General features: G+C 37.2%; 1 protein-coding gene across 7 annotated transcripts in view; it reads left to right on the top strand.

Moving 5' to 3' along the window:
- Positions 1 to 23739, top strand: part of LOC104628147 (sodium channel protein type 2 subunit alpha-like) — a 51907-nt gene extending 28168 nt beyond the window's left edge. For 5 of the 7 annotated variants that reach the window (XM_010296645.1, XM_010296643.1, XM_010296646.1 and 2 more), the window contains exons 17-26: positions 3602 to 3719; positions 5473 to 5627; positions 6856 to 7029; positions 13737 to 13859; positions 14137 to 14418; positions 17394 to 17451; positions 18253 to 18386; positions 21381 to 21485; positions 21924 to 22194; positions 22556 to 23739. In XM_010296645.1, the coding sequence (XP_010294947.1) occupies positions 3602 to 3719; positions 5473 to 5627; positions 6856 to 7029; positions 13737 to 13859; positions 14137 to 14418; positions 17394 to 17451; positions 18253 to 18386; positions 21381 to 21485; positions 21924 to 22194; positions 22556 to 23739 (2604 nt within the window). Of the gene's footprint in view, positions 1 to 3601; positions 3720 to 5472; positions 5628 to 6855; positions 7030 to 13736; positions 13860 to 14136; positions 14419 to 17393; positions 17452 to 18248; positions 18387 to 21380; positions 21486 to 21923; positions 22195 to 22555 lie in introns of all 7 variants that reach the window. The other 2 variants (XM_010296641.1, XM_010296642.1) reach the window with 1 other exon arrangement.
- Positions 23740 to 25514: the final 1775 nt, after the last annotated feature.

Raw genomic sequence — 25514 nt, 5'->3', positions numbered from 1 at the left:
GAAAATAGATCTGATTAAGCAGGTAAATATTCAGTTGACGGAATATAAGCGGCATAACAGAGGTGTGCTAAGGTTTTCTGTTGCATTTCTAGGTAGTAATATTTTTGGATCCCCTTTTCTAAGGGGTTCCTGAACATACTCTCCAAAGCACTGTTACCAACAATCATCTTTCACATTTTACTGCAGTTCTTTACTTACTTCTCCAGCAAAAAGAGACCCAGTCTACTTAAATTAAAAAGAAAAGAGAGAAGGAGAGAGTTTCTTAGTAAATGAGAAGATGAGAACATGCAGCACAGTCTTCCTGTGGGTTTAGTTTTTTTTTTAATTACACAAGACAATGTTTCCCTCTTCTTCCTCATATTAACAGCTATATTGCTAGTATGTTTGTTCTTTGTTTTGGAGGTTGGGAAACATCAGATTTTTCCTTTACTTATTTGAATATCAAATGTGAACGCCTTATAAATTGAATGCACAGTGGGTTGGCACCATGTGAATAATAAGTGGCCTACTTATTGTTAGTTCTTATTATGAAGTTTTCTTTATAGTCATTATCTGCTATTTTGTGTACACTTTCATTTGTTATTTTTAAGATAATGCTCACTAAAGATTGACTCTACTAATTACCTGAAGCAATCCTAAGTGGATTGTCCTTTAGCAGGACAATTTGTAGTAGTAACATTATTCTTGCAATATTTGTGCCATCATACCTTGACTCCTTCAGGAAAAGAGAAAGATCATGACCTCCAAATTTTGACCTTATAACAGTACAGTAGATGTTTGTATTGAAAAAAATAATGTATTCAAAATCTGAATAGCTTTTCACTGCCAACAGTGAAGAAGAAAAAAGGTATTATATTGATGGAATCTTCTCTAACAAAAGTGGTTTAGCTGCTGATTTGCAATCATCAGGGCAGCTAATCAACTTCTGAGCAGATGAGTTGACCCATTCAGTCCTGTTCTCAGTGTATATACAGTGAGGTCTTCTTACCTTAGTTTTGTAAACTTTGAACAGCAGCTAAATGCCCTGGAAGGTGAAGGATGAACATTTCTGTTGTTCCTAAAAGTCCTGTTCCTGGAGTGATTAATGAAATCAGTTCAATCTTTGCAAACTTTGTACATAGCAACTAACTTAAGTTTTAATTAGTACAGGAAACTCTGCTATGTGTATTGCTTTTTGCTGACTGCTGTTTTTTGTTGTTTGATACCTTCATCTTAATGAAAAATATGAGCACCCCACACGAAAAAGAGAAACGATGTTTAATTGAATCTGTAACTCTTCAAGCACAGGATTGTATCCTACACTGTCCTTAGAAGAAAGAGGGAACAAGGCTAACTGTCCTTTGTACCAAAATAGCTCATTGAGCCTCTAATTCGATTTCTAATTTGAGTGAAGAAAATTGCCTTTCTTAACTAAAATTCTCTAATCTCTGATTCTTCTACTGTGTATTAAATGAGATCTATAACTTCATGTTCTAAACAAACTGATTTTTTTGTTTCCTTTCTGTTTATGGTTGTTCATCTTTCAATGTTGTTAATTCATAAAAATATGTATTCTTTCAGTTGAATTCATGCCATTTGCTCAAACAGTGTACTAAGTAGCTTACAGTTCAAATGACCCAGGGTACTTCATGTTGGTTTTAATTTTTATTAGCAATATGACAAAAAGCTTCCTTACTCTTAAAAAATATATGTTTTTAAAATTAGTATTTTGATTTATAATTCAATTCATTCTTTCACTTTACCCACCACTGCTGCAGCATTTTGCAATATATATGCTATGTCATGGAATGATGAAAGCAGCATATTAATAAAATGATGGGTTCAGTAGAATTAGTGCTAGGAAAAGATGCTTGCTGTGAATATTGGTATTTTTAAATTAATGCCGCTAAAAATAGAAAGAGGTGTTTACATTAAATATGAGTAATTTGTGAGTTCTATTCCAGATAATAATTTTCTAAAGTAGCAGCAAATTAGGCAATATTACTGGATCATTTTTAATAAAAGTTAATGCAGAACACTGGGTTACTTTTTCTTATTAAATTGTCTCTGTCTTCTTTCACAAACATAGCAAAAAAAAATTGTTTAATACCTAAAATAATTTTGTTCTTTCACATTTTGCAATTGAGGTGTAACTATAGCTTGATTGGATAGTGCCTGAAAGTTGTCTGCTTTTATATCCTAAGTGTCTCTTAATCATGCAAGTCTAGCTAAATTAGTGAAAATAGTGATAATTCTACAAAACCAAGCCTCTTTTACAAAGTGTGCTTACATCATTCCCAACAGACATTTGGTTGTATGAACTCATTACTGCTGTTATATACTTATTGATAATAACATTGTAAAATGTCAGAGAATGCTGTGACCAAAACTACTTTGACTTATTTTGGTACTCATACTCAGATTAAGTGTACAGGACACCAAATCTTTAAAATCTCCAGACTATGGATTTTTGCAACACACATGCAGATTACAAAATAAAAAATAAATTAAGACCTATTCTTTTATTAGTACTTTTTTTTCATACTAATGTGACTTGTGTAATACTAATTATTAAAACAAAACAAAACAGAGTCCTTCCTTTCTGGGTGTTAACTGTACAGATATGTGTACCAGAGTAATGGGTAGTTTCAGAATGCACAATGTAATACATATGTGCATTGGCAAAAAGAATGCAAATTAATGCCAGTTGAAATGTATTTATCATACTTCTTCCTCTTTGAAACTTACCAGTATATATGAAAAAACATAAAAGATGTTCATATGGTAGTGATACTTATGGCTTAAGATAGGGCAGGCATAATTTGTTTTATGAATGTGTTGACGGTAATGTTCAAATTCACATCTGAAACAAGGTTTCATGTTAATCCTGATTTCACTTTAGCATTTTCCAATCTAGTTTATAAGAATGATCTTAAAATAACTAAATTATCTGTAATGAAAGGTAACCAAATTTTATTTTAAATTGTCATATATGCCAGAAATGGTTAGCTTGCATCCTACTGATGTTTAAGATGACAGTGAAAATAGAACTGATAATTAATTTTCTTTATATTATCAATATTGAACACTGATTAAAATCAGTCCTTAATCTGCTGTATTTTCTCCCTTGGACAGTTTACTCTGACAGTTCACAATTTAAAGTTTTTTTGCTGCCAGGATTTACTGTCTTCACATTGAGGAGAGACTGCTTTACTGAAAGTAGCTGCCAACGTACATCGTCTTAAAGCATACAGTATAACTCATATTGGTTTAAAATGTAGCAAGATAAATTATAATAAGAAAATAATAGTAGAAAACAAAATAAATAGAAAATGTATCAGAAAATCTACTTGGTAGTAGTAAACTTTGATGAATGGTAAGACTGTACTATATTTAGACCAGAAATTCTGAAATTCAGTGAAAGATTACATGATATGCCTTGCAATCTCTAGGTAGAAATGCACATTTCAACAGCATTGACTGCTATATGTGAATGTTTGTGTGTATTTCTGGTGACAAATATTGTTTTTATTATTATTTGCACACAGTGTTGCATGATTAATTACAGTTCTAAAAATGTAAATAATAGTGAAGTATGACTGCTACTGAATTTTACTTTCAGAAGCTAAATTTTTCCAGCTCTTCTGAAGGAAGTACAGTTAATTTAGCTCTCTTTGGAGAAGAAAAAGCTGAAACTGAACCAGAAAAAGCATCGGAGCTACAGGCATGCTTTACAGAAGGTATGTTTTACAGAAGGTATTGAAATGAAATTTGGGGTTAGCAATTACATTTTGGTTGTTTACAAGCATTGGCAGTTCAAGGAAGCTATTTGCTACAGCCATCCCAGATCCTAGTTTGTCAAGTCGTATGATATTGGTTTTGCCTGTTGTAGATACTTGTAATGTAGTCCATGGAGCCATTTGTGTGATGCTAAGTTAAATATGTGTGTATGTGATCATTTATTATAATTTTAAATAAACACTAGGCACAATTCTGTAAACTGATTCCCAGTAATCAGTAGTCCTGGTGATTTAAATAACATTCACAGTAGTGAAATCTGCAAGACCAAACCCTACACCAGGTTCACTCTGCTGAGAAATTTAAACCAGAATTTTGTGATTACCCATGGTCCCTTTGTAGTGCTAGAAAGCAATCCAGTGGATGATTCAGATCCTGGAAACTTTCACTCAAAAAATAAGGTTGTTATTTTGACATTACACCATTAATGGGGGATGGTGTGCAGAATGCTTTAGAGGCCTACTGAAATTTACTGTATAGGAATGTATTTCCCATTTTTGTGATATTACAGATTTTACTTTCCTTTTAAGTCATGATTAAAATAATTCAAAACAAAATATATTCCAGGATTACCTCTCCTATCCTATTCATGTTTTTTGATTTACTGTTATGAAGAATCTTTGACTCGTGTCCTTTGAAATATTATTTCACTCATCTTTAAAAAAAAATTGTTTTGGAATGTGGAGCTATATTGAAGATATCAGTCTTGTTTTTAAAAAAGTACACTTCTCAAATAGTTTCACATTATAATACAGTTATTCCTTATCCTTATATTATGTGATGTCTATCAATCCTTGGGCATAAGATTAATTTTCCCATAATGTAGGCATTTTGAATAGTTGAAGGTAAGGTAAATCATGCTCTTCACAGTGGTAGCTGTTTTATCTGAGCTGATGAAGTACAGTGTAACTTACTTGTAACACATGAACTTAACGACACTCACAGGAAAACTAAAATACTGCCTTTGGGACCCATTAAAATCATTTAAACTTGGTTATGTTTCTATGTGATTAATCGTTTTTAAAGAAGTAAGGGGACTAATACTAGCTAGGCAGATACTGAGGTTCACTGAAAACTGTGCCTTGAGGCCCCATGATAAGGTAGGGACCTCCCCAAGGTGAGGCAGAATTCTGTGGATGCTTGCCACAAATCTGTACCATGTGGAAAAGCTCTCACAATCTCCAGTTAAATCGGTTGTTTATGTCATGAAACAGGTATCCTTAGTCAGCCCTTGAACATAGAGGTGATTCTGCAGTATAATAAAATCAATGGTGTTTAGATCTGTGTGATTTCTTTGAACCTTATCTGAGAGACAAAAGTACTTTTAAAAGAAGCCGCTGTACTCTAGAACTAGGTCATGTGAAAGTTGCTATGTGTTTATGCTCTTTGTTTCTATTCCCTGACAATTCTCATATGTTCTTTGATCATCTGTATATAAATGAAAAATAATTTAAAAAAATATTATTATTTTGATTCTAAGCTTGATGTAGCATCATCATTGTAGAAAAATTGTGCACACGCAAGTCTTCCTACATCCAAAGTATCAAACTGAGAAGGTGAGGATGCTTTCAGTAGCATGCAGTAATTTCAAGTGCTGACTACCTCATGAAACAGGAGCTAGTTAAGAGTGACTTTGCTTTTTCAGGATAATGGAATTACTACCGCATAACAAATTGTCATTGTTTGTATTATTAGGTTGTATACGGAAGTTTAAATGCTGTAAAGTCAGCATGGAAAGCACAAAAGGAAGAATCTGGTGGAACCTTCGAAAAACTTGCTACAAGATAGTAGAACACAACTGGTTTGAAACATTCATTGTATTCATGATTCTTCTCAGCAGTGGTGCTCTGGTAAGTAGAGCTTGCATGCATTGAAGTGGTACCTATAAAAATGTTTTATCAGAGATAGTGTTACAACACATCTGTGTTCATTAGGAAAAAAATACACAGTTGGATTAAAAGAGAGCTTAGAACTAAATTCCTAGAATATTTTTGGTAGTGCATATAAAATAAGTCATTAAAATTCTGCCCTCAAATAACATTCTGCAGATGAATTTTTGATGAATACAAGGTGATATGTGTGTGTGAGGGTGCTTATAAAAAGGATTACACTAAAAGTCTTGTTTAAGAAATTGTAAAAATCATACAAAATTAATTCAATGTAATACCTGGAACACTTATTCTACTTTAAATTAAAATTGTCCCCAAAAGCAGTACAGATACTGAACTAATCATGTTCTCAGTGAATTTTTTGCTTTAGTTTTAATTTCAGTATTTCTAAACTGTGACATAGGAATCCTTGAATTCCTTTATACTATTCTTAGTGACTTTTAGTCCTTCACACAGCTACTAATCATTAGGTTCTCTTTGGTTGTTGATTGACCTAGGATTTGGTATATACTGTCATTATCTTTGCTCTGGCACCTGAAGCACCATGTCCCTTCATTCTTCTCTGACCTTGCTGTTTGCAGGGTAGTTTTCCATACTGCAGATGATTTGTGTTTTGCCCTTTCTTAAATATGTTTTCCTGGAGGCAGCACTAGCTTCACTGATGGGCTCAGCTGCTTTCTGTGGTGGGTCCCTTGTGGAACCAGCACAGGGCAGCCCCTGGCCTCTTCTCACCATGGCCATCCCTGCAGCCTCCCACTACCAAAATCTTGCCACCAACACCCAATATTGGAATTCAGCAAAGATCAGCAGCAACATAATAATTGGTCACTGTAGCTCATAATTCTCTTTTGTTAGTTGAATTTATTACAATTGGGAGACTGCCTTCTGACTGAATCTGACTGGGCTTTATAGGGTGAGAAATTGTAATTCTGTGTTGACTATTACTGAAATTTCTAAATACATTTTTGGCAACTGCATTCATTATATTGTAACTCCATTATCAGGCAACAATAAAATCTAAAACTCAGAAAGAATGCAATTGTAATCTCTGCTCATGCAGGCTTTTCAAGGTAAAACATCTAAAGCTGAAAGTGATTTTACTTTGCTATTTTTAATTCAGTTCTTTTTGCTTAATTTGTAGTTTGCAAAGACTTACAAATATCTGACATATACAATCCATTCTTCACAGGCTTTTGAAGATATATATATTGAACAGCACAAGACTATAAAAATCATACTGGAATATGCTGACAAAATCTTCACTTACGTGTTTATTCTGGAAATGGTGCTAAAATGGGTGGCTTATGGTTTTCAGACATATTTCACTAATGCTTGGTGCTGGCTGGACTTCCTGATTGTTGATGTAGGTACTATACTTACTAAGTAGCCTATTTCTGTTGTTTAGGCAGGTCCTTCTATGTAACTCCAATCTGATATATATACACACAGAATCAAGAATATAAATTGGGTTTAAAAGAACAGAAAACGACATACCGGTGAATAAGATTCCATTCTAATTATTTAGTGAGTAACTAAATCTGCCTTAATGTTTATGCTATCATTGACTCTCTGTGTTCTGTCTGTATTTTACTGCACTGGGTCCCAACCAGTGAATGAGGACGATCAGCTGATTGGAATTCAGTCTTCTGGATTTGATGACAGGAAACAAGGAGGAAGCAAACACGGAAAGGAAAGGGATATTTAAGTGTGCACATGGGGTTGGGGTAGGACAGCTCATCCTTGAATGTTTGTTTGTTGATTATCATAGAATCTTTGGGTTGGAAGGGACCTTTAAAGGTCATCTAGTCCAACCCCCGTGCAATGAGTAGGGACATCTTCAACTAGACCAGGTTGCTCAGAGCCCCGTCCGACCTGACCTTGAATGTTGCCAGGGATGGGGCATCCACCACCTCTCTGGGCAACCTGTGCCAGTGTTTCACCACACTCATTGTGAAAAGTGTCTTCCTTAGATCTAGTCTAAATCTTCCCTCTTTTAGTTTAAAACCGTTACACCTTTTCCTATTGCTATAGGCCCTGCTAAAAAGTCTGTCCCCATCTTTCTTGTAAGCCCCCTTTAAGTACTGGAAGGCTGCAATAAGGTGTTCCCTGGAGCCTTCTCTTCTCCAGGCTGAACAACCCCAACCCTCTCAGACTGTCCTCACAGGAGAGGAGTTCCATCCCTCGAATCATTTTTGTGGCCCTCTTCTGCACCCTCTCCAACAGGTCCATGTCTTTCCTGTGCTGAGGGCTCCAGAGCTGGATGCAAGACTCCAGGTGGGGTCTCTACTGCTCTCAGTAGAGGGGCAGAATCACCTCCCTCGACCTGCTGGCCACGCTGCTTTGGATACAGCCCAGGATACGGTTGGCCTTCTGGGCTGCAAGCACACATTGCCAGCTCATGTCCAGGTTTTCATCCACCAGTACCCCCAAGTCCTGCTCGGCAGGGTTGCTCTTGGTCCCTTTATGCTTAGCCTGTATTGATACTGGGGGTTGCCCTGACCCAGGTATAGGGGCCTGTGGCACTTGGCCTTGTTGAACCTCATGAGGTACACATGGGCCCATTCCTCGAGGTTGTCCAGGTCCCTCTGAATGGCATCCTGTCCCTCAGGCGTGTCAACTGCACCACTCAGCTTGGTGTCATCTGCAAACTTGCTGAGGGTGCACTTGATCCCACTGTCTTATGTCACTGATGAAGATATCGTAGAGTACTTGTCCCAATACATGACCTCTGAGGGACACCACTTGTTCACCGACCTCCATCTGGACACTGAGCCATTGACCACTACCCTCTGGATGTGACCATCCAACCAATTCTTCATTCATCCAACAGTCCACCCATCAAATCCATCTCTCTTCAATTTAGAGAGAAGGATGTTGCGGTGGAACCATGTCAAAGACCTTACAGAAGTCCAGATAGATGACATCCATAGCCCTTCTCTTGTCTGCTGATGTGGTCACTCTGTCATAGAAGGCCACTAGTTTGGGCAGGCAGGATTTGCCCTTGGTGAAGCCATGCTGGCTGTCTCGAATGACCTCCCTATCCTCCATGTGCCTTTGCATAGCTTCTAGGAGGAACTGTTCCGTGATCTTCCCAGGCACAGAGGTATGGCTGATGGGTCGGTAGTTCCCAGGGTCCTCCTTGCTACCTTTATTAAAACTGGGGGCAACGTTACCCTTTTTCCAGTCTCCAGTGACTTCATGTGACCGCCAGGACTTTTCAAATATCATGGAGAGTGGCTTGGCAACTACATCAGCCGATTCCCTCAGGACTCTGGGATGCATCTCATCAGGTCCCATAGACTCGTGAATGTTCAGGTTCCTCGGGTATTCACAAACCTGATCTCCTCTTATAGTGGGAGGGACTTTGCTCCTCCAGTCCCGATCTTGCAGTCATTCCCCTCAAGAGGTGTGGGAAGAGAGACTGTCAGTGAAGACTGAGGCAAAGAAGTCATTGAGTACCTCAGCCTTCTCCTCATCTGTTGTTACCGGTTTGCCAGTCTTGCTCATCAGGGGGGTACACTTTCTTTGGCCTTCCTTTTCTGTATGACATACCTGTAGAAGCCCTTCTTGTTATTGTTTGCATCCCTTGCCAAGTTCAGCTCCAGCAGCGCCTTGGCTTTCCTGACCCCATCCCTACACAACCGGGCAGCGTCACTGTACTCATGCCGGGATACCTGTGCATTTCCTTCTTGCCCTTTTGTTTAACCAGCAGGTCTTGACTCATCCATGCCAGTCTCTTGCCTTCCTTTCCGATTTCTTACACCTGGGGATCAAGAGCCATTGTGCTCTATGAAAAGTGTCCTTAAAGATATGCCAGCTCTGTTCTGCTCCCTTGTCCCTGAGGGCAATTTCCCAGGGGGTCCTATTGACTAACTCCTTGAAGAGCTGGAAGTTTGCTTTCCTAAAATTCAGGGTGCTGACTTTACTCTTCACCTGCCCCATATTCCTCAGGACTGTGAGCTCCACCAGTGCATGATCACTGCAGCCCAGGCTGCCTCCAATCTTGACATCACCAATTAGCTCACTTGCGTTGGTGACCAACAGGTCCAGCATCACATCCTCTCTGGTAGGGCTGTCTATTACTTGGCATAGGAAGTTATCCTTCATGAACTCCAGGAGTCTTCTGGGTTGCGTACAGCTCACCGTGCTACTTTTCCAGCAGATTTCAGGGTTGTTGAAGTCCCCCAGCAGGAGGAGAGCCTGTGAGCGTGATGCCTTCTGTAGCTGGAGTAAGTATTCATCAATAGACTTCCCTTGGTCGGGTGACCTGTAGTAGACACCAACCACAAGGTTCCCTTTGTTGCCTCGGTCACTTGTTACCCATAAGCTTTAGACCTGTTCTTGAGAGAGACAGGTCTTGACAGTTTATCCGTTTTTTGATGTAGAGGGCAACACCTCCACCCTTCCTTCCTTGCCTGTCCCTTCTGGACAGCCTGTAGCTATTGATAGCAACACTCCAGTTGTGGGATTCATCCCACCAATTTTCAGTAATGGCAACCAGGTCATAGCTTTCTAGCAGCATGGTGGCTTCCAACTCCTCCTGTTTGTTGACCATGCTGTGTGCGTTGGTGTAGAGGCATTTCAGCTGGGCTGCTGGCTGTGTCACCTTCGTAGAGGAACACCTTTTAGTTTGTTTGAGGCCTTTCTCTGGTGCAACAGGTTGAGGGGCCTCCCTAGAACCCTGTCCTCTAAACTTGGTGTGTCATCCCACAGCTTGTTGTGGGTAAGCCTGATATTATCCTCCTCCCTCTTTGAGTCCAGTTTAAAGTCCTGTCATCCTGGACTTAATTAGTCACTGGCAAAGAACTGCAGGGTGAATGGTATCAGGAAGTCAAGAAGACAGCAAAAGAAGAGGGGTGAGGGCAAGGAGGCAACAACTGGAGTAAAGAGAAGGATCAAGGAAAATGAAAAGCGGTGGTCTATGGATCAATATAAAAAGCTGGGAATCATTCATTCACAATCTTCATGTTGATTGTTATAGTGCTTACTGTGTACTAGGCTGCAAGGCTAAGTTCTGTGCAACTCTTACACTTCTCATTGACACGTGACTTCCTAAAGAATCTTTTTTGGAAGCTGAAATTACTTTGGTTTTGTTTGGCTCCGTCTCCAATCGTAGAGAATGCCTCTTGTTGCATCTCTGAATTCTGAACTCTTATAACAGAAAAAAACCCCAGGTTTTAGGTGACAGAATGTTTTTCAACAATTATGAAAAAAGTAGTGTTGAAATTGCATTCCAAAGAAATTAAAGACATTGCATGATATGTTCTTATAAAAGAGTTCTTTCGTTTTGCATAGACATTTGAGTGGAAATTCAACAAATGGACAAGGGAAAACTCTATTGAGCAGATGGAATCTGGAATCTAGGACAGAAATTTTGTCCCCTACCAAAAGAATTGAAACCTATCTAATGCTCTTTTTTAAGTACTTTTTTGAAGGGAAAGGCATAAGTAGTGTTTCTCACCTCTTGTGAGAATGTCTTGTCTCACCTTATGTGAATGTCTTCCCCATTTAACTATGCTCCTCTTTTTAGCATCAGTTATGGGGCAGGGACGCAGAATTCCCCATTTACTGTACCAGTACCAGTCTAATTAAATGTTTCACAGTGAGGCAACATTTTACAGGATTCTTTTAGGCAAACTGTTCTGTACCTATTGGTCTAAACTCTCCAGCTGTCTCCTGTTTGGGAAAGAACTTATAACAAACAAACAGAAATTCTTACCCATTGTGATGTTCACAGTGTTTCCAGAAAAGGATAATTAGCCCCAAAACAAGACAAATGCTGGTTTTGCTCAGCCTTCCATGTGCAAGTTCAAAGGGTATAAAGAAAAGGAACAGACATGGGATTGTGTAGCATTTGACAGCTTGCTTGAACTACCCTTAGAGGAAAGAAATCTGCATAAGGCTTTCTCATATGTAAATGCAATGGGAGACAACCATCTGGAGTGGAAGACTCAGTGAGGACAGAAGTCATTGACTCTCACCAGAAAACAGCAAGAGAATCAGCTTTTGAGCTGGTAATCCAGCTGTACTGAAGGTTTCAAAAATTCTTGTGGATTCAGCCCTCTCTTCCACAAGAGTAATAACGATAAAAGAGGAAATAAATCCCAAGGCACATGAATTGTCCAAAACACAAGCAGTTTAACAAATCCAAAGAAAGAAGTTTCCACCTTACATTAACATTGTGCTTTTCTGCAAATGCCCTTAGTTACAAGAACAGAAATTTGAAATGAAACTGAGGATGGATTCTGTCTCACATGTATCATTGCAGTGTGGTTTTTTTACATTTCCCTTTGTTACAATACAGCTTTTGAATTTAATGTATTGGTGAATGTATATAGTATTATTTTCTAATTTTACATCACAGAAATGTTACAGTTGGTGCTTTTATATGTGGAAGAAAGTTCAGAGCTGGTATCAGGAGTTGTCCAAACCACAATCATACATAAGGAAGCGGAGGAAATTATTTATTTTAAAAAAAAAAAGTGCTTACATGCACATGCACACACATCCACAGACGGTACCAGAAAAATTAAGCTTTAATTTCCATCAGCACCATGTGATGAGATGAACTATCTTACCTCTCCTTTCTCTCCTTCAAAAAAAAAAGTATGTTAAATTGTATTTTAGTTTCCAAAGAAAGAGAAAATTACAGCATCATTAAGTAGACATGTGCTCATCTTTCAAGAAGACGATTTCTTGCAATGCAAATATGCAAATATAATAATGCATTATCTAAGAGAATATGGTTATCTGACAGGAATACTTAAAACAGATTTTCTCTATATCTTCTCTAGAATTAAAAAAGTAAGGCATAATGATCTTAAGGTCTTCATGAATTCATATGGATTAATGCTTTCTATGCTAAATGTTTGTCTAGCATTTGAATTAAAAGAAGGAACAGTCTTCTGAAACTGAGTATTATAGTTGAGTTTGTATAGGAAATCAGATTGGTGGCATAAATGAAGGTCGTTCCACCCATTGAATGTGTTCTTTTTCTGGATCTTTTCCTAGTTCTCTTTTTTCTTCTTTTTAATGAAATTTTCTTCTCTTGAACTACGTGGCCTAATTACAATTACTTCAGCAGATGAATTATCTAAAGTTTTAGACGGATTACTTCATAAATACAGGTATATAGTTATCCATGATAAGGCATTGTAGTGATCACTGACTTGTATTTCATATATTGCACAGGTGTTGACTTCTTTGATTTAATTTTTTTTTATCTAGTTAGTGTGATTTACCAAATACATTGCAGTTTTAAAATATGCAGATTGCAGTAGCCTGAAGGGACAAGAAGTCATAGCTCACAATTAAATTATTAACTCTGTTGTAACTCCACTTCCCAGGAAAGTGCTGTTTACTGTTCTATGCATTTGAGTGCATTGCTTTGAGGTAGTTGTATTAACATTGGTATTTCTTTTCGTCTGTCATACAGTTAGGAGTCACACGTGTCAGTTCTCTCTGACTGAGTATATTCCACTTCTATCATTTATATACCATGTCATTGTTTGCAGGCAATAAGAATTACTAGTTATTAATATATTTGCTATTATGTGAATTAGTCTAAGTGCAAATTAGCAGAAGCGTAATGCTGCTGGCTCACATGTTATCATTACTATAATAATGCATCTGTAGTAGAACACTGTTTAGTATTGTAACATGTCATATACAATGGAATTAGGTTTTCAGTACATTTCAGGCTTTGGCTGAGTTTATTGGGAAAATAACTTTTATTCAAATTCTTTTTATCCAAATTGCCCTTCATTTTGCACAGGTATAATGTGTGTTCTTCTAACTAGCACTCTGTGATGAAAATTCTGGAGATTAAGGTTTCTGTTTATTTAAACTGTTCTGAAAATTACATGCAATGTTCTATTAATTTTTAAAATCTTTTTTTCTTTTTTATTTGTTCTTGCTAGAAGCTTAGGGTCCGAGTGAACTTTTTTCTGATATCCAGATCAAAGTTTTCTTTCTCGAGGCATTACATTTGTATTGTGAGGCTATTAAAAAAAAAAAAAAGAGAGGGAAAAAAAAAAAAGAAATTAAGTTGTTTTATTTTGTTTCCTCTAGGTCTCCTTGGTTAGCTTAGTAGCTCATGCCCTTGGTTTCTCAGAACTCGGTGCAATTAAATCACTCCGAACGTTAAGAGCTTTGAGACCTCTAAGAGCTTTGTCACGCTTTGAAGGCATGAGGGTAAGAAAAAAAGACATGGTGCGTAAAACAAATCCATAAAAATATGCCTAATTATAAAATCACAGCGGAACACTGAACTGCATGTCTGTTTTCAAAGCCAGCAGTAGCATGGTTGTATTTGGTTGTATTACATGTGTTATTCCTTTTCTATTGGCGTTACTTCAATGTATTTTAATGTTTTACATTGTATCTTTTGCTATGTTTGGGGAAAAAGTAATCTTTTTTTTTCTCTACATATTGTCTTTAAAAAGTTTTATTTTCTGTGTTTATTTACTAGGTGGTTGTGAATGCTCTTACTGGAGCAATCCCATCCATTATGAATGTACTTCTGGTTTGTCTTACATTCTGGCTAATTTTCAGCATCATGGGTGTAAATTTGTTTGCTGGCAAGTTCTATCACTGTGTTAACACTACAACTGGTGAGAAATTCCCAGCAGAGGAAGTCAGTGATGTAATTGCGTGTGAAAATCTTACGATCACTGCTGTGGATGTTCGGTGGAAAAATGTGAAAGTAAACTTTGATAATGTTGGAGCTGGTTATCTTTCGCTGCTTCAAGTAGTAAGTGTATAAATTTTGATAAATTAATTTTCCAGCTTTAATTCTTTTATCAGTAACATTTAATTCCATAATTTTCAGTGTTATTTTACAATACATGAATGGATATGGGATTTGATTTTATAATTGTGTTCTGTGAAGCTAAATGATATAACTTATGGTAAAAATCTGATACATTCTATGGCCATTTTGGAAGAGGAGGAAGGAATATCAAATATCTCATATCTACAAGATGGATATAAAGTTCCTTTGCACCCAGCCACTAGTACCTTTTCAAGTTCTACAGAAATACAGTATCTAGAAAAAAAAAAAAAAGGCAGCTAGGATTAATTTTCTTTTATTTGTTTGATCTGATAAGGCATGTTGACTTAGATAATAGATACATTCTAGGGCTTATCTGATCTTCAAGCAAGAAGAGTGCTGACTTGATTTAGAAAAAGTTTTTAAATTCCCCTTTTCCTTTCACCTTTTTCCCTTTTTATTATTCTTCCCAGTCCCGCTCCAGTCATTGTCTATTACTGTCAAGTGGGGTTTTTTGAGATAGTTTTTACCTTGTTTTTAAACTCTAGATGAGCAGTTGCAGAATTTACTAGTGCTAGATTTCTAAGCACAAGCCTTTTTTAAAGGCAGCATCTGTAAATGGGAGCCAATAGGACAGAAACATATATTCCTAATTGGGTTTGCTTGACAAACTGCTTCTGGGAAAATATTTGTGCTCGTAAGCACTTGGCAAGTATTCTGTCTTTAAAAAATCTCCAACTGGTAGCATTTAGTAGTTAGTGTTGTGCTAGCAGGCTACCATCTGATTGCTCCAGGGAGTAACAGTAGCTATTGCTAAATAGCACTAGGCAATTGCATAGATTACCAGTGTAGAGGCCAGCTTTTAGCTTTTGTAACATGTCTTACATAGAATGGTTCAGCTATGTAATGTTTCCAGTAAGCATACCGTTCATACCTTGTTTTTACTTAGTATCATAGCCAGCAGGAGGAGGTTTGATGGGAGGCCTACTAGATGGGTAAGGAATTGGCTGGATGGCTGTGTCCAAAGATTTACAGTCAGCAGCTTAATGTCCAAGTGGAAACCAGCAACAAGTGGTGTCTCTCAAAGGTCTGCAGTGGGACCAATACTATTTAATATCTTCATCAATGAGATAGATAGTGGGATTGAGTGCACTGTTAGTTTGCCAATGACACCAACCTATGTTGTGCTGTACATACGCCTGAGGGACAGGATGCCATCCTGAGGGACTCCAGCAGACTTGAGGAGTGGGCCCATGTGAACCTCATGAAGTTCAACAAGGCCACGTACAAGGTCCTGCACTTGATCGGGGCAATCCCCAGTATTAGTACAGACTGGAGGATTAATGGATTGAGAGTAGCCCTGCCGAGAAGGACTTGGGGATACTGGTGAACAAAAAACTGGACATGAGCTAGCAATGTGCACTTGCAGCCCAGAAGCCAATCATAACCTGGGCTGCATAACAAGAAGTGTGGCCAACAGAATGATGAAGGTGATTCTCCCCATCTACTCCACTCTCAAGAGACCCCACCAGCACAAGAAAGACATGAACCTCTTACAGTGGGTCCAGAGGAGGGCCAAGAAAAAGACCAGAGGGCTAGAACAATTCTCCTATGAAGAAAGGCTAAGAGAATTGGAGATTTTCAGCCTGGAGAAGAGAAGGCTCCAGAGGGACCTTATTGCAGCCTTTATGACACCAACCTATGTTGTGCTGTACATACGCCTGAGGGACAGGATGCCATCCTGAGGGACTCCAGCAGACTTGAGGAGTGGGCCCATGTGAACCTCATGAAGTTCAACAAGGCCACGTACAAGGTCCTGCACTTGGTCGGGGCAATCCCCAGTATTAGTACAGACTGGAGGATTAATGGATTGAGAGTAGCCCTGCCGAGAAGGACTTGGGGATACTGGTGAACAAAAAACTGGACATGAGCTAGCAATGTGCACTTGCAGCCCAGAAGCCAATCATAACCTGGGCTGCATAACAAGAAGTGTGGCCAACAGAATGATGAAGGTGATTCTCCCCATCTACTCCACTCTCAAGAGACCCCACCAGCACAAGAAAGACATGAACCTCTTACAGTGGGTCCAGAGGAGGGCCAAGAAAAAGACCAGAGGGCTAGAACAATTCTCCTATGAAGAAAGGCTAAGAGAATTGGAGATTTTCAGCCTGGAGAAGAGAAGGCTCCAGAGGGACCTTATTGCAGCCTTTCAATATATAAAGGGAGCTTATAAGAAAGACGGAGGGAAATTTTTTCCCAAGGCCTGTGGTGACAGGAGAAGGGACAACAGTTTTAAACTGAAAGTGTGTAGATTTAGGTTGTATTTAAGTAAGTGGGTTGGGATTTTTTTAATGATAAGGTGGTGAGACACTGGAACAGGTTGCCCAGAGAAGTTGTGGATGCCCCGTCATTGGAAGTGTGTCATGTGGTGAAAGATGTCCCTGCTTGTGGCAGAGGGTTTGGACTAGAGAATATCTAAAGATCCATTCCAAGCCAAACCATACTATGATTCTATTATTTTCTTAAGATTTCTTGGGACTACTTATCTTCTGGAGTTTCTTCTAGGGCTATTTGCATATTCTGTCCGAAAAATGCCAACCCAGGAAGGCTGATTTTTTTAAGTCTTCCTCCAGGTTTTTGGTAGTTGGAAAGTTAGAAGTGAGAGCCTTGTCATAAATTGCTGTCTGTCTGTTATGCTCAGATATTGATTGAAACTCATCCCACATAGAGTTTATATGAATTTGCATGAAGATTGGAATTTATTCCATGTTTAAATATTAGGGAGAAGTATTTCACAGTAAATTACTTCCTCTGAATACTTCAGTCGTGTCTTACCAAACTTTTAGTAGTCCTCTTTATTTTTGTGTGTGCAAATACATTGAAGAAGACAGTGTTCTATTTGGAATGTTTACAGAATTGGAGCTTTGATAGAAAATATTAACAAACCTTGTTTTTAGGCAACGTTTAAAGGATGGATGGACATCATGTATGCTGCGGTTGACTCTACAGAAGTGAGTGCAATATAAAATTTACTGAGTGAAAACATGTAAAATGGGTGTAATGCTTCTTGAATGGCAGTGGGAATAATGTAAAATATAAAGAATAAAAATAAAAAATCTTGATAAATTTTCTATATAAATCTGTGCACTATAAAGTGCATATACTTTTAATAGGTAAAAAAAATTATAGCAGTACATCTGCATAAAGTATTACTACTTCAATAAATTATCTGTAAATAACAAAACGAATGAAATCTCATTTCCTATTAATTTATGTCACTGAGATTGTACAGGTGAGGAAACAAGTGTTTCCTGTGTCTCCAAAAATAACACAAATACTCAGGTGACATCACCTGCAATAGCTAATCCAGAGCTGCAGAAACTGGTGATCTCAAAAAATAAAATGGCTGAATTTTGCCTGGTTTTCTGTTAACCCTGGTATTTGTTTGCATCACTCCTTTATCCAGCTCATGATTTTCATAAAGCCCCTAGGAACTGAATTGCTTTTGAGATTTGCACACTTCTGTCAAATGTAGTAGGAATTACATGAAACATCAAATCTCATGTAGAGAGGCCTAGCAGACAGAAAGGGGACTAATGGCAGCTCTGTGTGTATGCAATTACAGACATGTCTCTTAAATATTTTCAAGTACAAAGATAAGGGAAGTGTAGCGTATATTCCAAAACAGCTGTTTTTCCCCCCTTGTCAAGGAGTTGCTGTCCAGATGGATGCAACTTCTGTTTCTGATTGGTATTCTGTAATTTGTCTTAGCAATACATCACAAATAACAGTTGTTTTTCTATGTTACATAGACAGAGAAACAGCCTAAGTATGAGTACAACCTGTACATGTATATTTACTTTGTTGCCTTTATCATCTTTGGATCGTTCTTCACCTTGAACTTATTCATTGGTGTCATCATAGACAACTTCAACCAACAAAAAAAGAAGATAAGTATCACATCTTTCATTTTCACAACACTTCATTGTTATTGAGCATTTAGCAAATGTATGCAAGGATGAATATAAGTGTCTGAAATTTCTCCTAGTAAGAGAAAGAAAAAAGAAATCAGCTGTTAAGATTTCCTTTTATTCTATTCAAAATAATGAAATAATACTCTTTGCTTTTTAAGGCATTTGAAGTAATTTAAACTTACACTGAGTGTCTGAGTGTTCTCCACATCCCTGTACAGCCCAATAATATATTGTACATCAGAAAATTATGTGTTGTTTTTCGCTTACCTTTACAGTGCTGTGACAAAGCTATGTGAAAATGCAGATGACTTAATTCCAGCAAATAGATGACAGGGAAGAAAAGAATATGCAAAATTACAAATATCAAAATTGATAAAGAGATAACGTATAGCAGTACTGCAAAAGCCTTCTCACTAATGGAGACTAATACAGACAAGCTGAATGCTGGAACTACTGCTCCGTCTTGTAAGATTAGAGAGCATTGGGAAGCTGTATCATGAGTTAGTAGTGAATTTCCAAGAGAAAGAAAATGTTTGAAAATGTGTAGTTTTTCTTCTCAACTTAAATTGTTTCTATTATTCAAATGAACACAAGATTGTGTTAAGAACACCAAGAGCTTTTAAATAGATCAAAATGCAGACTATGATGGCAAATTAAATTCTGCTTGCTGTTTAAACTATAAATGCTGTCTAAGGTCTACAATAGTCTTATTTTTCTGTATACTTTTGGGGTAGAATCATACTGGTATGTTGATTTATTTTTTTTTAATTTTTTTTTTTTTAAGTGAGCAAAGTAATAGCAAGGCAGTACATAATTTCTTCATTTGTGATTCTAGATGGTTTGTCAAGTTTGATTAATTGTACTGAAAAAAGATATTGCTAGACTTACTGCAGTGGAAACTTCCAGTACATCTTTCCACTTGAGCAGCTTCAACATGTTGCTTCTTCAGATCCTCTGAGTCTCTTATCTGCAGACCCACATAATAGAAAGGATGAGTTTGTGGTTCCAAACCTGATGACATCTTCATCCTCCAAGATGTTTGCATCTCCCTAGGAATAAAGATCAGGGGCTTCCAGTACTTAAGAGGAAGGTGGTTCAGTTTCTTATCCTTGGAGAGGAAGACTAAGGTTATATACACACTATTGGCATTTTTGGAAGTCTGTATGTAACAAGGTGACCTTATGAGGTGATTATAAATTCTATTAAGTTCACTTGGCAGACACTGTCTACTGTAGTCATTATGACTCAGAAGGCAGAGAAGGGTTCCTGCCAAAGGGCTTTTTCTGGCAGTGTGTTATACACACCTTGTACATTTGTAGCTGTTGTAACTGTCACCAAGAAAGTCTGCAGATATCGCAAAGAATGACAATTAGTCTGGGGAAAAAATCTATCTACATGCTATTCTTCAGTTTCATGTAACAAATTAGCAAGCATTAGTCGTTTGTCTTTTCAATTTATAAATGCACCTGTACTCATAGAAATGTGCAGATCATGGCTACCCAGTAGTACTTTTCTTTGTTCTGCCTTCGTGTCACTGAGATGTCTCCATTTTGGGCAATGTTGTTGGGATATGAATGGGAAAGACCTCATGTTGCAATATACTGTCCCTGTTCAGTTAAACTGTGTGCATTTCTTTGGTCCCTGTGTGCATCCTACTTTCATTACATTAGTTCCCATGGGGAAAAGAATGTTCCACTAGCTGTCAAATTCCTAACCATTACGGTCCTCAAAGGCATATAAGATGTATCTTATCTTCAGACCACTATTCTCCCTATGGACAGCACACTGAGGCAATGATGACTTGTTCACTCTCGGTAGCCATTACATTAATGAGGCAGCAGAAGAAATCCCTAGTTCAATGCCAGTTCCTTTATAGCATTTTTTTATTATTATTATTATTTCCCACTGTGTAAAATCTTCTGACTGAGTCACATCACATTTCCACCACAATCAGCAATTTCTTGTTTTTCTTCCAAAACCCTTAGTCTCTAAGAACTAAATTTTACTTGAATATTTAGCTTATGAGGGGAGCATGCTAAACAAGATCTTTTGACTTCTAAATCTTCATGTCTGTATGTAGCCACAGCTGAAGGACTCAGACACATATTCATCTAGATTCATCATTACTGTCTCAATAAAATAATACTGCATTTGACAAAGTCAGTGTGACAAAGACAGAATGACCTGTGACTCTGAAATTCATTTCCAAATGCCACTGATTTGGCATCATGCATACCTGGAATGTACTTACAAACAAATGCACAAAAGAAAAAACAAAATTATTTGTCAACATAAATTATATTTCTGACAAGTGTTTACATATCTGTATTATACATAGCAGTCTAGATATCCTTTTACTCAGCCTGTTGTCCTCTTATTCAGGCATGTAACCCCAGAGTAAGCCCATGCTTGTGATGATTTCTGTACAATGCAGGGGTATGATCAAGCCTTATATACACAGTGGTAGTATTATTGTGGCAAAAAAACAGCTGAACTGATGGTTTTATCACTCAAATGATAAAGCATGCACCCTGAAAATTAACATCAATAATTTCTTTTTCCTAGTTTGTTTTCCCGAAAGTATATCGGTTCTCAGTGACTCTTTCTACCTTTGAAGCTTTTTTATTTCTGATTGATTTACAGTGTGGAGTTTATGATGTTAGATTTATAAGTATCTATGGAATGTATATTTTTAGAAAGGTTTTTTGTACTTATTTATTTGAATTAATAAGTTATGTAATTTTAAATAATAAATAGAAATTCTGGTGTTTTTCTTTGTTCCTTAATTTGTCGTATTTTTCCATCAAGACTTGTCAGATATTTTAACAATCTTTGATATAATTACTATATTTTGGTTTTGGTAACAATGTATAAGACTGAATTATGGTTCATAAAAACCATGTTCTGCAATGCTGTGAATTAATGGATTTAAAGTCTTGGCTTTAATCAGTTCTATTTTTATGATTTTACCTTGGAGGTCAAGACATTTTCATGACAGAAGAACAAAAGAAATACTACAATGCAATGAAGAAGCTGGGATCCAAGAAGCCGCAAAAACCTATACCTAGACCAGCAGTAAGAATGTGTGCTATTCTTGTATTGTCCACATTTGGGAAGAGATTGCAGCAGTACATTTGGGAAGAGATTGCAGCAGTACATCAACTATAAAAAAATTTCTCCCTTCTCTCTAAAATGGTGTAGGCCTAATTCGAGTTAACCCTTCATTCTGAATTGAAATGTGCATATTTCTGTTCTGCAGGAAAAAAAATCTCTCACATTTATTATGCCTGAGGAAGTAGAAAATCAAAGAATATGAAGAAATAGAAGCCTGTTGGGTTTTGAGGGGAAACCTTAGAGGTGGCAAATAAAGACATTACTGGACAATGGTTTTCTTAGATTTTTCAGCCTTTTGCTTGGTTGTATGTTTTGGGGGAGAAAGAAGGAGATGGGAGGGTGGAAAAGGACATTCATTATGTACAAGGTACTATCACCTTTTCTTTTTTCTCCCCTCAGAACAAATTGCAAGGTCTGGTGTTTGATATTGTAACAAAGCAAGCATTTGACATCACCATTATGGTTCTCATCTGTCTTAACATGGTCACTATGATGATAGAAACAGATGACCAGGGCGAACTGATGCAAAATATTTTATACTGGATTAACTTGGTCTTTGTTGTCCTTTTCACTGGAGAATGTGTCCTCAAACTGTTCTCGCTCCGTTATTATTACTTCACCATTGGCTGGAATATTTTTGACTTTGTGGTGGTTATTCTTTCAATAGTAGGTAAGAAATTCTCATATTCAAAATGAAATGTAGTAAGACATGTATTAAATGCTGTATCAAGTTTTGCAGGTTAGCGGAAATACGTAATTTTAATTTCTCCTGATTATTTAGGAAATGAAAAGAATGCTTTAGAATAGTAGCTTTCTTAATAATTCTATATCAATGTCAATACTTTGTTGTTTTTCTTTCTAAGAGTGCTGTGGAAAAAAAAAAGCTAAAATTACCCATAGCAGATAAATTTTATCTCCAATTATAATTTCCACTAATTCCACAGATAGAGTTGTTCTTTATTTGTACTTTGTTGTGGAAAATGTAATCTGTGATAAAATGTTACCCTTTTAACTTTATTTTTGTCTCACAGGTATGTTTCTAGCTGAAGTGATTGAAAAGTATTTTGTGTCCCCCACACTATTCAGAGTTGTACGACTTGCCAGAATTGGTCGAATCCTGCGTCTCATTAAAGGCGCTAAGGGAATCCGCACTCTGCTTTTTGCTCTGATGATGTCTCTTCCTGCTCTGTTCAATATTGGGCTGCTGCTCTTCCTGGTCATGTTTATCTATGCGATATTTGGCATGTCCAACTTTGCCTATGTTAAGAGGGAAGCTGGTATAGATGACATGTTCAACTTTGAAACGTTTGGCAACAGCATGATCTGCCTGTTTCAGATTACCACGTCTGCTGGCTGGGATGGTTTGCTAGCCCCAATTCTTAACAGTGGGGAGCCAGACTGTGACCCAAACAAAGCTCATCCAGGGAGCTCTGTGAAAGGCGACTGTGGCAACCCTTCCGTTGGGATTTTCTTCTTTGTCAGCTACATTATCATATCATTTCTGGTAGTGGTGAACATGTACATTGCTGTGATTTTGGAGAACTTCAGTGTTGCTACTGAAGAAAGTGCTGAACCTTTGAGTGAGGATGACTTTGAGATGTTCTATGAGGTTTGGGAAAAATATGATCCAGATGCAACACAATTCATAGAATATAGCAAATTGTCAGATTTTGCAGCTTCTCTGGATCCTCCTCTTAATATACCCAAACCAAACACAATTCAACTTATTGCAATGGATCTACCCATGGTAAGCGGTGACAGAATTCACTGCCTTGACATCTTGTTTGCTTTCACAAAGCGTGTTTTGGGGGAAAGTGATGAGATGGATGCCCTCAGAATACAGATGGAAGATCGTTTTATGGCAGCCAATCCTTCTAAAGTCTCCTATGAACCAATTACAACCACATTAAAACGAAAACAGGAGGAATTGTCTGCTACTATCATTCAGCGTGCTTATAGACGTTATCTTTTAAGGCAGACAGTAAAGAAACTTTCATTTATGTATCAGAAAGATGGGGTTGATCTGCTTATCAAAAAAGATATGGTTATTGATAAGCTAAGTGAAAACTCACCTCCAGAGAAAATGGATATGTCTGCATCCACCACATCTCCGCCTTCTTATGATAGTGTAACAAAACCAGAAAAAGAAAAATATGAAGATGACAAATCAGAAAAAGAAGACAAGGGGAAAGACAGAAAAGGAAATAAAAAGTAAAAGACAAAGAGGTTGTCCATGATGAATGTTCACAAGCCTGAGATGACATCAATAGCACTCTGATTGGAGCACTATGCCAAAATTACAGATTTTTACATATTTACCCACTGCTACAGTTAGTGCCTGTAGCAAGACAGTGACCCTTCAGTAGCAAACTCTGTCTGTAACAGGGGAACAACCTTGCAGAAGAATAGTTTTTATTATCAGTGGGCACTAAGGGAGAGGAGACACAAAATTTCTTCTTGGACTGTAGGAACCCTTAATGGTGTGCAAAACTGAGTCCTAATAAGTCTGTATTTTTGTGGAATAAGTGTATCCACTGTGTACATTTAATTTCCTATGTATATTCTATTTGTGTCAATTTTTTTCATGATCTTATTTCCTCCAATTCACATACTGCTAATTTGTAATTCTGCTGTGCTGAGAAAAAACCTAAATACTCTTACAGAGGAGCACAAATGTCAGGAATACATAATTATGGCATCATAATGTGAACATAGTTCTCCTCAAGCCACTTCTAAAAGCAGAAAACCAAGATTCCAGATTATTGAATCTCAGGATCTAGATCAAATCAACAGCAAATGGTAAAAAAGAACGCAGTATAGATAGATAATTTATCAGAAAACAAAAGAAGGGAATAATTTTCACAGAAAAGAGGTTGGTAGTTTAGTCTCTTTGTTTTAATATACTTACATTTAATACTTTTTAAGTAACTCTTAAGTTATTATACAGTCCATGTATGATACCGATCAACGATTTAAATAAATGTTACTCACATAACTCCTTTTTGAAAAGGGTGAAACTATGGAAAAAATATAGTTACTTTCAGAGTTCAGGATATCTTGTAATTCCTGAGAGATTTAAACAGTGCTTTTCATAGAAAAACTACAAATGCCAAATTGTGCCTACAGGGAATTACTGAAATCAAAAGCAGTACTCTTTTTGTCTTTTTTTTTTTTTTTTTTTAACTGTAGACCCTGTAATTCCGTGAGTAGCTTCCATACTCCATTCCCAAGTCTGTTTGTACACTAATTTCACATGACTATATCCCACTTAGGACAATAATCAAACTTACATGTGTAAATTGATAGCAAAGTACCTTTTGGGACAAATACTGTCTTAATGTATACCTCAGACTTAAATTTCCATACTTTGGAAGGTTGGGTCATGCCAGATACACAAAATATGTGCATCAGATGTGGTTTTGACCCCCCATGGCACTTTAGTCAGGTTTCCATTGTATGTAATGCAATCTTCCGTAGAAAGCTGAGATGACCAAAAGGATGTACTTAAATAAGCTTTGTTCTGCATTGTGATTTCGATGACTTTTTTATCATCAAGGCTGACACCACTATATATGTAAGTAAAATATCCTCTGTTATTTAGTCAATTGTTTTATGCAGTGTACCTGTTTGAACAAAGAGACAATGACCTAAGTACTGTATTTATTGCATCACATATGTACCCTAGTAAGTGTAGCTTATGACATTTCAGTAGATAATATGATATATTCTGTACTGCTCCAAATGATTGGGAAGCTTTAGCTGATGCATGCTTGCTGCCATTATTCTACAGCTATTAAAGCCTAAGATGGAAAGACATGTGAGTGGTAAAAAGAAAAAAAACCTGTTCAACGAGACCATCATTCCTCATACCAGTAAGCAATAGTTTGCTGCTATTATAGATTTTATTTTGTTTGAATTTTGTAATCAGCAAATATGCAGTAAATAACCAGTAAATAACAAATATATTGCTTAAAACATAGGGCCAGAAAA

This window comes from Phaethon lepturus, unplaced genomic scaffold (genome assembly GCF_000687285.1).
Source record: "Phaethon lepturus isolate BGI_N335 unplaced genomic scaffold, ASM68728v1 scaffold211, whole genome shotgun sequence".
In the NCBI taxonomy this organism is placed as follows: domain Eukaryota; kingdom Metazoa; phylum Chordata; class Aves; order Phaethontiformes; family Phaethontidae; genus Phaethon; species Phaethon lepturus.
Note: the sequence above shows the minus strand (reverse complement) of the source record. Positions and strands in the feature narration are given on the sequence as shown.